Source organism: Martes martes (assembly GCF_963455335.1).
Source record: "Martes martes genome assembly, chromosome: 11".
Lineage (NCBI taxonomy): Eukaryota > Metazoa > Chordata > Mammalia > Carnivora > Mustelidae > Martes > Martes martes.
In genome coordinates this window covers 95,763,997-95,775,958 of record NC_137899.1, presented here as the reverse complement: position 1 = coordinate 95,775,958, position 11,962 = coordinate 95,763,997, and the positions used below count along the sequence as shown (strand labels likewise).

The 11,962-nt window shown below is 42.2% G+C and overlaps 1 protein-coding gene across 1 annotated transcript; it reads left to right on the top strand.

Annotated features, from left to right (window-relative positions):
- Nucleotides 1–441: 441 nt before the first annotated feature.
- CLEC5A (C-type lectin domain containing 5A) lies at nt 442–8,681 on the top strand (the record flags this gene model as incomplete). Its single annotated transcript, XM_080818749.1, has 6 exons — nt 442–520; nt 1,328–1,387; nt 4,088–4,147; nt 4,460–4,596; nt 7,283–7,386; nt 8,567–8,681. The coding sequence occupies 6 exons, from the start codon at nt 442–444 to the stop codon at nt 8,679–8,681; spliced, it is 555 nt and encodes a 184-aa protein (XP_080674875.1).
- Nucleotides 8,682–11,962: the final 3,281 nt, after the last annotated feature.

Below are 11,962 nucleotides of genomic sequence, written 5' to 3'. Positions count from 1 at the left end.
CTTCAGGGACACTGTCTTGTCTGTCAGAGTCCTGGCATAGTCTTCTGCAGAGTGAGACTTCTGACAGTTTAAGTCAGTATGGCCAAGACCACAGAGAAGGTTCCAGAGCTAAGGGTTCTCAAAGTCTAGGAGATTTATTTCATTAGACAGAGTTTAGGAGGCAACTGATACACGGAGCTAAAGTCTAGAGCTAAAGTATGGGTGAAGGAGAGGCACCATGCCAACTTCCAAGGCTCCCAATCAGTACAAGACTCTATGCATCTTCTGGGCATGGGCTGTACCTTATTCTTGTACCTAGCTGTCATTGGCACACCTGCCTTTCAAGGCCCCCAAGGTTGCTCTGAGAAAGAAGCTTGTGTCCTGCTGGAAAGAAGCCGTGCTCCCATATCTTTAAAATGATACTGTGCTCTAATTCCCACAGGTCTCCTCATTGCCTTCAACATGAACTGGCACATGATAATCTCTGTGCTTTTCATAGTGGTGCTTAAAATTGTTGGAATGACCTTATTTCTGCTTTATTGTGAGTATCTGAGCAACCTCCTACTCCAACTTCATACTGTCTTTTTCTTCGACTTTCCTCTCAGAACACAAAGTTGAATATAAAGGCTGCACACCTAAGTCTTCCCACCTGAGGGCAATGACCAGTGTAGGGGCAACTGACAATGCTCGTCTCGCTCCCCAGCACACACAATGAGCCAGGTCCCTCGGTCTGCCTTGTAGATACAGAACTGACTAGTGCCTGACAGTTAAAAGACCACACAAATCTTTCCCCACTACAGTGTTAGTTGGACAGTCTGAGGTGAAATACTTATTAGCACTTGTTATTGTTCCTCAAATTTGAAAATTGGCGCCAGTTCAACCCAGTGATGAGGCTGAGCTAAGAGCTGCATGATGAGATAATGGGATTTTACTGGGGGCGAAGTTTCCCTCTATATCCACAGAAACTTTCATCCAGATGCTTAGAAGAAGCCTCGTATCAAAGGGTTTCACTGTCGCTGTGAGAATCTACTCCAGCCCCAGAAACCAGTAGGGAACGTAAATGAGGAAGAAGACGTGAGTAAAAGACAGCACTTGGGTAAGAGTTGTCTTCCCTTTGAGCCAAACTGAAGGTGCAATTCCTATCATGTAAGTGAGCAGGAAGAAAATACGAATAAGTAAACACATTCACAAAAACACACATACACATCCTCATTGACCTGAGTCAGAGAACTCCAGATCTCACAGTAATAATAATCGAGGTGCCCCAGCAGCCCCGGGTGATGTTGGTTTGTTATAGTCATGCTGCAGCTCCCTGTGGGGCTGCGCCAACAGCTGATTTTCTTTGTAGTCCCACAGATTTTTGGCGGAAATCAAGTCAACTTCCTTCCCACAGAGAGCTATGGAACAGGTAATGTACACGACAGTGATTTCCTCCCAGCCTCCAGGTTTTTGTGTGCTGACTTCTTACAGTCCTTTCTCAAGGCCTCCTCTCCTAAGAAATTCTTTCCAGGGAGGGTCCACAAAGATATGCTAATTGCTATAGGAGGAATAGTTCTGGGGGTTTAATGTACAGCATGGTGACTATAGTTAACAATACCGTATTAGGGGTACCTGTGTGGCTCAGTCAGTTGGGTGTCTGCCTTCAGCTAGGGGAGCCCACGTCAGCTTCCCGCTCAGCAGGCAGTCTGCCTCTCCTTCTCCCCACTGGTTGTGCTCTCTCACTCTCTCTCAAATAAATAAAATCTTTAAAAGAAAAAACTACTGTATTATACACTACTTGAAAGTTGCTGAGAGAGTAGATCTTAAATGTTTTCTCTCAAAAAAAAAAAAAAAGGTAATTATGTGAGGTGTTGGAGGTGTTAACTAACCTTACTGTGGTAAATAATTTTGCAACGCATACATGAATCAAATCATCACCTTGTATGCCTTAAATTTACACAATGATTTATGTCAATTGTATCTCAATAAAGCGGGAAAAATAAATGCAACACACCCAGAAAAAAAAGAACTTTTTTAAAATTTATTTTGAGAGAGAGAGAGAGAGTGAACAAGAGAGTATGAGCAAGGGGGAGGGACCGAGGGAGAGAGAGGAAGAAGCAGACTCCCTGCTGAGCAGGGAGCCCACCCCAGGACTTGGTTCTAGGACCCTGGGATCCTAACCTGAGCCAGAGGCAGATGCTTAACCAACTGAGCCACCCAGATGCCCCCCAAAAATATATTCTAATTCATTCCCCTGTTTTGGTAGATGGGAAACTCATCTATAGATTTAGACAACTTAGTGTAAATCAGACTAAGCTGATCGAAATTTGTGATCCTCAGTTTTCCTCCTGAGTATGAGGATAACTTGGATATAATCACTGTAATATTGTGGGAAAGGACTCTATAAACTGACATGTTGTACATCTAAAGGAATTATTATACAAAAAAAAAAAAATCAAAACCTTCATCAGCACTTTTTGTGTGCCAATCACTCTGCTAGACCAACAACAGAAGAAGAAGAAGAGGGGCGCCTGGGTGGCTCAGTGGGTTACGCCTCTGCCTTCGACTCGGGTCATGATCTCAGGATCCTGCGATCGAGTCCCGCATCGGGCTCTCTGCTCGGCGGAAAGCCTGCTTCCCCCTCTCTCTCTGCCTGTCTCTCTGCCTGCTTGTGATCTCTCTCTCTGTCAAATAAGAAATTTTAAAAAAAAAATTTTTTTTAAAGAAGAAGAAGAATAGGAGTTATTGGCCAGCTCTTCTCGATAAAGCAAAAGGCCCCATGCCAGAAGCTAAGGGGCATGAAGAGATGAATGAGACATGGCTGTCCCGATTAAATCCCTCCACGCTTAAAGCTTTTTCAAGGACCTCCCTCTCACTCCGTCTTAAAACATCTATTACTACACACATCTTGAGGAGAAAGTTGTTTGTTCATATTTGTATCAACTGAGGTTCTTAGTACAGTGAGCTGTATGGAAGCAACATTCATCAACTATTTATGGAGTTCTGTGAAGTTATAATCCCCGAACAGTTTCTCCTGAAAACCAGGTTATTTTACAATACAAAGAGCCTTTGAACTGGGAACTGAAATAAAAAGCGAATACTAACTGATATAATTTATTCATATCATTGGAAGTAGCCAATGTGGTGTCTGGGTAAACTACAGGGGTCTTGAGCCACACGGGACAAGTAACCCGGCAGATGCGGAGAGGTTTGACCAGCCTCCAAAGCCACGACACTGTCTGCTTGGCCAGCCAGTGTTCCCAGGAAAAAATGAGGCTTCTTAGAGGCCTATCAATCCCCCTATTTATTTATTTATTTATTTTAAAGATTATTTATTTATTTGACAGACAGAGATTACAAGTAGGCAGAGAGGCAGGCAGAGAGAGAGGAGGAAGCAGGCTCCCTGCAGAGCAGAGAGCCCGATGAGGGGCTCGATCCCAGGACCCTGGGATCATGACCTGAGCCAAAGGCAGAGGCTTTAACCCACTGAGCCACCCAGGCACCCCTTCCCCTATTTATACTTAAAGAAATAAATGGACTCTTCTCTACCTACAGGAAATCTCTGGAATGTTCACCTGACTCCACGTCTGCCAATATCCCTGGTCCTGAAACTATTTCCCATTAGCCTCAACTCTTAGAGACTGCAGGTGCCGATGAGAGGGGAGCCAAGAGCCACCCATGGGAGAAGAGTGGGGCTAGGGGCACGAGAGATGGGGAGAACAGCACAGATCCTGTGCGCACAGGAAGGGAAGTGCTCCAAACAGCACCTGGGTGGGAGGGGAGGAGGCAACACCCTCAGAAGCATATATGGAAAGGAATGAGAGGTTTCCTTTCTGGTACTAAATTCACCCGTTCCTCTTCCTTTCTCCTCTTCTATTTCTCAACATTTCACTCTGACACCCCCTTCAAAAAAGATATGAAGTACGACGTGGGGTGTGGGACATGACTAAGGAAGGTAGCAGTTAGATGGAAAATTCAAAGAAAGAAAATGAAAACTTCTAGCCGAGGGTGGCCAAGAGTGCCTTGTCATCGCCACCCCACAACAAATAGTTGCAGGGACCAAACAGCTGCTCTGATGTTCGTGTTGTACTCACAACACAGTTACCTTCAGGTTTTCTTTTTATTTCAGTTCCACAGACTATCGAGAACAGTAATGTCACCTTAGTTGCCACGGAGAGCCCCGGACCAGGTACAATGCATCACAATAATCTCTCCTCTATCCCAGCTTCTTATGTGATGATTTCTTAGACACTTTTCCCATTGCCTCCTTGCTTATGGAACTTTCTTGCTCAAAGGAGCCATAAAGAGCTTCTAATTCACCTTCTTCACGTTGTCCACAGGGAAATTCAGACTAGACTGCATGAGATTTCTTCTGGGATTAAGGATGATTTGCAATGATAGAACTGCTATAAAGAAACTTATGCCCCACTATGTTCTGACTCAGTTCCAGGGTTCACACTCCAAACCACTAATTCTATACTCTTTTCTTGGATTTCTTTAGTCTGCCCCAAAAGGTGGTATTTTTATGAAAGAAGATGCTTTTTGTTGTCCCCGTTTGAACTGTCCTGGAACAAAAGCAGGGACTTTTGCAAGACAGAAGGATCCACTTTGGCCATTGTTGACACACCAGAGAAACTGGTGAGAATATTAGGATGGTACAGTAAAGTGGCTCACCCTACAGCCGTCTCGGGAAGTGGAGATGGTGGGGCAATTTGGTTGGTGCAACATGGGCTGGGTGGAGGAGAGGAACAGAGAGGTGGCTGGCTGAGACCCCAAGCCCCTTTCTCTGATTCTGGTGGTGAGAGACTCTTCTCAGTAGCAGTGGGGGTGTTCTCCTCGGATCACTTGAGCTACAGAGATCCACACTCTATGATCTCTCCCATGAGGCTTAGCAGTGCACTGGTATCCTGGGGATGGGCCAAGATATTTAAAATGCAGGGAATGACCAAATGTGTTTAAAAGTTGTTTAAAAACTATGGAATACTTCATGTATGTGAGCTCCTAATGTATCATCCAAGTCGGCCTCAAAAATAAGGAAGATACAACTTAACAAAATTAGCCATATGAAAAACAAAGAATCAGGTCATAGAATTGGGTTGCAGTGTATAATTATGACAATAAAGATGGTTAACACAGTGTAAAAATCTTTATTTTACTATCTCTCTTTATCCTCCTAACAATTCCAAGGAGGTATTATCATTATCCGTATCTTAAATACAAGGAGGCTAGGGCACAGAAAAATAATTTGACCTAGGTCATACACCTCCTAAGTGACAGGACAGGATTGGATTGAGATCTCACTAACTCTAAAACCCACACTCTATAGCAATTTTAGATCATAAGTTATTTTAGTTTATAGTTGCCTCTCCTTCAAATCCTAAGCACCTGCTGGGTGCTAGGCATGTGAGAGATGCTATATGCCTGCTTCTCTGCCCTCCACCTTTCACCATTCCTCTAGAAAGTCCTCATGTGGTTGAGAAGAATTCATAAGAGGGCCCTCTCTGAATCTTGGTAACAGGTGTCCAACAGAGAGCAGGGGTCAGGATGCTACCTCTGAGGCTAAGTGTACAGGTGGAAAGGGAAAATGCCTTATGGAAGAAAGCCAGGAGTAGTATAGGGTGGGGGTGGGGACAGGAGAAAAAAAGAGAAGAGAAGAATAGGGGTTGAGAGAGGAAGTTTCCATCCTCTTCCTCTACTCAACCCTCAAATTCTGGTGCAACTCAATTGTCATCTTGGGCATTCCCTAGAAAAAGCTCATCACGCCAAGGATTTGCGAGTGATCTCAAGTCTGTATCCCCAGCTAGTTGTCTCTGGACCAAACAGTAATCAAAATCCATGCTGATGTTTTAAACACAGCACAAATGCACCATGTCCAAAACTGAACAAAATCATATTTCACCTCACCTGGTTCCCCTTTTTGTGTTCCAAGTATTGGCAAGCAGTCATGTTATCCAAGATTGAATGCTGATGGTTTTCTGAGACTTCACCTCTTCTCTTCGCCCCTTATTTACAAAAATGGGCTAAACTACTGGCTGTACTTTGCCAACCCTTGTCTTAGATCATAATTTCTTTAAGGAGAAACCAATTTGTTTCCATATTCCTCAGCCTTGTACAATGGCTCACTGGACACTCAAGAAATCTTTGTTAAATGAGGAAGCATGGTAACTAATTTTAAAGAATAATGAAATGAGATATTTCAGGGAAGGAGAATATAGGAAAAGGAGGAATAAAGATAATAGCCCTGGGGATGGAGGGAATATCCAAGTGAACTTGGATATCCACTGATTACAGGAGGTATGTGAAGAGTAACAGGAAAGAGCCCAGGGACTCCCCAACTTCTAACTGGGGTGATTTGTGATTCATTAGCTTAATAAAGAAACTATTATATCATGGATTGGTATCAATTTAGCAAATACTAAAAAAAAAAAAAAAAACTGATTTTTTTCTCAACACACTTTTTTTTTTCAACACACTTTTAAATCTCTCTAACTATATTCCTTGCTATGTACTCAAGAGATTCACTTGATCCAACGTCATTTGGGATGCAAAATTTCTGGCAATGAAATAAGCCCATGCAGAGAGGCATTCCAATTTTTAAAAAAAAGAAGTATTCAAAAACGCACTCTTTTAGATCATATAGTACCCTTCCTCTTCATTTTCAAAGTGTGATCCCTGAAAAGCAGCATCAGCCTCACCTGGAGATTTGTTGGGAATGTAAATTCTTAGTCCCCTACACCAGACCTACTGAACCAGAAGCCCAGTAAACTGTTGGTTTTTTTTTTTTTTTTTTATTTCTTTTCAGTGTAACAGTATTCATTGTTTTCGCACCACACCCAGTGCTCCATGCAATCCGTGCCCTCCCCAATACCCACCACCTGGTTCTCCCAACCTCCCACCCCCTGCCCCTTCAAAACCCTCAGGTTGTTTCTCAGTGTCCATAGTCTCTCGTGGTTCTCCTCCCCTTCCAATTTCCCTCAACTCCCTTCTCCTCTTCATCTCCCCATGTCCTCCATGTTATTCCCTATGCTCCACAAATAAGTGAAACCATATGATAATTGGCTCTCTCTGCTTGACTTATTTCACTCAGCATAGTAAACTGTTTTAACAAGACCTCCCAGTGATCCTGATGCTCTGTGCCTACTGAAAACTACTCTAGGGGTTATGGTGAGTGCCAGCTATAGCCAGCCCCAGAGTCCTGTACCAGCCTTCCATGTTCCCAGAATCAGATATAATCAGGGCCTGCTGTCAAAGGGAGAGAGCAGCCAAAAAAAAAAAAAAAAAAAAACCAAAACCTTTTTGTTGAACTACTTTTTTTAACTTCTAGAAATTTCTCCAGGACAGAAGTGGTGCTGAGAAGTATTTTATTGGCTTATACCAGCAAGCAAAGAACAGATGGCATTGGATTGACAACTCCATATTTAATGGCAAGTATGTGAATATTTCACATTTTTCTAAGGATCTTAGTTCACCTTAAGAAACCTGACCTGAGATTCAGTGGGTTTGTCCTGAAATAGCACAAAGGTTGAGACTTGGTTTTTTGTTTTATTCCTCTCCTTTCTTTCTTCCAACTCATCTATTTCCAGAGACACATTTTTTTGTAAACTTTTATAAAGAAAGATACCAAACATTTTTAAGTAGAAAAAAGAGTATTCACATGAATTATTTTGATCACATCAAGATCTAAACAAATCCATATACATGCTATTTGTTTGATATATCTCCGAAGTGTCTTTTAACCCACAGACCATACTTTATCATTAAGTTCTTATAAACTCCCCAGAAGAGGCTTCTTTACGTAAAACACTGGTGGTGAACATGACATTCCTGGTGTTGAGTCAGACAGAAAGCAAGTCAGTTCCCCCGCCTACAACTGGGCTTCTCACAGGAAGAAGGAAATTAAGATTCATTCAAAGTCTACTAAATGCCAGGCACTTGCTAAGCACTTACTCACGTCATTTCGTACAGTGCTCACAAAGATGTTGTACAAAAGATTTTATTAATCCTCATTTAGCAGTTGAATTGAGGCTGGGAGGCTTAAAAATGTACTGAATATCACCAAGCTGCGAAACGGTAGAGCCACAATCTAATCACACATCCACTTGACTCCAAAACTCATGACCTTTTCATGAAACCAAACTCTTTCCAATAAGATTCAATGACCGAAAGAGAGGTGGGAGAAGGCCAACACACTTTCTCCTAAAGCCAGTCGGGGCCTACGAAAGGAGGAGCAACTTCTTTCCTCTGCCTCTCAGTCCTCCTGCTGTGAACTTAGCCTATGCAGTATTAAAACATTATTTCTTTTTTTTTATTGTGTTATGTTAGTCACCATACACTAAATCATTAGTTTCGATGTAGTGTTCCAAAATTCATTGTTTATGTATAACACTATTTCTGAGAGGAGAAGACAGATGAGATGTTTCTAACCAACCACAAGAGTGAGTTAATCCAAGACCATGAGTCCACAAATGCTCACAGGAGAACTCACAGGAGAGCTCACAGGAAAGGGCGGGTGTGGAGCTGGATTTGGGGATGGGGGTGGGGGAGACTGGAATCAGTAAAAGGCATGGCTGAAACAATGCACCTTTACCACACTTTCTCTCCCATTTAGCATTAGCAATCAGCATGAGAATTTCAACTGTGTGACTATAGGCCTAACAAGGACATACGATGCTGCACTGTGTGACATCAACTCCCGCTGGATCTGTGAGAAGCCAGCCAAATGATTGCAGTTCTCTGTGGCCTCTGATAGTAATGACAAATACACTTTTGGAAAAAGCAAAAAGAATACAATTGGGATTGATTCAGGACATGTAGAGTATCATATTAGTGTATCGGTCTTCCGCAGGTCACTGATAGAGGTCCCTAACAAATCCTCAGGGCTTGGGCTCCACAGCCCCTCCACAAATATACTCGCAAAGGCACAACAGAGGTAAACTCCCCATTCTGGGCCCGCAACATCCCCAAGACTCCACTTCCTGTGAGTGTCACACCGTTGACTCTTTTTAGATCTGCACCAGGCATCTAATCAGTGATCCCTTTCTCCATCTACCTACTATGAGAGGTCCCTACCTATGTAGGGAAATGATCTGGTTTGCAGGACTGGATGAAAGCCATCTCGAGAAGATGGGGTCATCTTATGGAAACAACTTAGTTGATATAGTGACAAAGTCTATTTCCACAGAACTGAGCATTTCTGACTGATCAACAGGCTGATCTGACTGCTGCCAGGCTCTGTTTTATCCTCAGAGCACATGCCCCTACAACCAAGGAGAAACTGCAGACTGAGCAGGTGAAGACATTATTTAGAGAGTAGCAAGGGTGGAAGAGAAAGAAACTCAGATTCCTGACCTCACCTCTGTTCCCAAGAGACCCTCGTTCTCATGGGTCAAGAGACCCATGTTCCCCCTGAACCCGAGGTGGGATAGCAGAGGCCCTCCTCAGTCTGAATTGAGGCCAGGCCTAGGGAAGTGTTCCTGGAACCAACCTTGGAGTACAGAAAGCATTGTTCACAGGAATGGACAGTGGTCTGGCCAGGGCAGGAATTTCCCAGGGAATCCTTTTGAAAATAACCGGACAGCCAAGATGACCAACCAAACTAATCAATGTTTTTCAACAAAGCCCTGAAGAGACACTCGGGCATTCAGGACATTCTCCTGGTCTTGACCTGAATCTCCATTTTAGTATATTTTTATTACCTGACCACGCTTTTTGAGTATATTTTAAGAATTATAATTGTCTCCTGGGCTCCGGTGGTCATAAAATAGTCCTGTATGCTGTTTAGAGAAACCCTGCTACCAGGTACAGCCTCATGACTCAAAGATGTCAGGCCCTTAAACTGACTGGCATCACACCAACCTAGAACTGGTCCAGTTGAGCAAGGAGTAAAAAACAGGGGGACTATTCAAGGAAACAGTGTATAGGCAAGAAGTAGGCATATAGTAGAGAGGGAACACCAGGGACAAATAGAAATCATAGGCAGGAGGAAATGGAGTTCATTTCACCATACTGGAATAAAGGCAAGATAAAGACAAGAAAGTCTTGGGGCATCCTGGCTATTCTCTGTACTTGCAACAGAATATCAGCCACATACCCTCCTCAGTAAATGGAAAGGAAAAAAGAGACACCTGTGTGTTTGGAGTAATAAGAATTAAGCCATAACAGAAGACTGTATTAAACTAATGGAAATTATAGTCACCTAAGTAAATTGTTCATCATTTGTTTCTCATAACAACATACCACAATTACTGTGTATATCATCAGATGTATGTCAAAGAAAATTATTGTTTTATTGTTTGTTATAAAACTAAGCTCTGTTCCTAATATTCCTGGGCCTCATAATTTTTGTCCAATTATCATGGCCACTTAAAATTTTTGAAAAATGTGAAAATACATTTAAGTGTTAGAAGTTGCTTGAAGGAGGTTACCAGAAATAATTTGTGTTTGGGGTAGAGTGGATGTGGTGTTAGCAAAGAATAAATGTTGCAGTTGAGGCGAGTATTAGGGGGAGAGGCTGAGTCTATGGTAGATAAAGAAAACAGAATTCTACAACAAAGGAAGCCCCAGAATCCAGACAACAGAAAGAAAACCACAAACTTTCTGTTTTGAGAAGGGAGAAGTGTGTTGCCACACTTCCTGTTTTATGACAGAATACAATTCAGACTTCCATAGTCAGGAAATGTAGATATCTAGTAATTTCCCTAGTAGCCCAAATTTCCTCCAAGATGAAGACACACTTCTGTGAAAGTTCTAAAAGAAGCCCAGCGGGCTGGGGTGGGAGTAGGGAGCATATAGGGAATATGGACCCTTTGGTTTTAAATTCATTACTGGGGGCTACAGGGGTTGCTGGATCCTTAAGAGGGTAGACAAATGTGACCTTATTGGACAGCAGTGGTATGTATGAGGGTTTTTTTTAAAGCAATGGAAATTTAGTAAACCCCTTGACTAGAGTTTTTTACTTTGCTTCCAATATGCGATGTGAATCTGTCAGATTTCTTACTCTTTCTGTCCCTTTCTTTCTTTACTTATAAAATGAGGAAGTAATACTCCTCTCACAAAATTCATGTGTATATCAAATAAAATGCCCACTATGTACCTCAATGGCAATAAACATATGGGAAACATTTGTGGAAGATTTGAAGCTGAGATTTTTATCCAAGAAGTATTCTTCAATTTCCTAAAAGCTGAATGTAGGAAAGCCACTTAATTTCTCAGAATTTCTGTTCACTCATTTATAATATGCAAATAAAACTATGCCCAAGTCAGGAAAAGGTGCATCAAAAATTCTGTGACTGTCAAGACCATACTTTCCATGGCTCTGGCTTACATTCACATTACTCATCCTGTCTGTGTGAGCTGCTGTTCCCACGACCAAAGTCATTGACCCACATCCTCAGATGTTGATAGATCAGGACCGATTCATGACTGAAAACATCAGGTAGAGGTCACCTTTGCCTATTTTCCCTGCTGTTGCCAACCCCCACCCTCAGAAGCCATATCCTTTGGTGACCCTTGCCTTCTGAATAGTCCTGCTTCACTTCCTGAGTCTCCCTTAGCACAGGCTGAACAATAATGCAGTAAAATTCTTACCCTCCACTCTTACCTACTGTAGACTCTCATAGAGACTCTAACTCCTGCAGGGGGTCCTCATGATTCCCTTAGGTATCCTCACTAGTGGCCAGTGAGTCCATGGTAGCAGAGGTATTTGAGTATCTCTCAAGCCACAGTCTTGCTCAACTTCACGTACAAAGACTACACTAATCAAAATCCTTCATTCATAGGACATTCCCATAATTGACACATGCCAATGGGTCTTTTTTATGCATTTGTTTTGTCATATATATATATATATAGATAGATAGATATATGAATAGTTATATATACATACATATGCATACATACTTATGTATATACGTGCATATATTTATAAAACACTCATATATAACTATATGTATTACATACAGGTAATAACACCCATGAAATTGCCCAACATGAAAACTAGAATCTT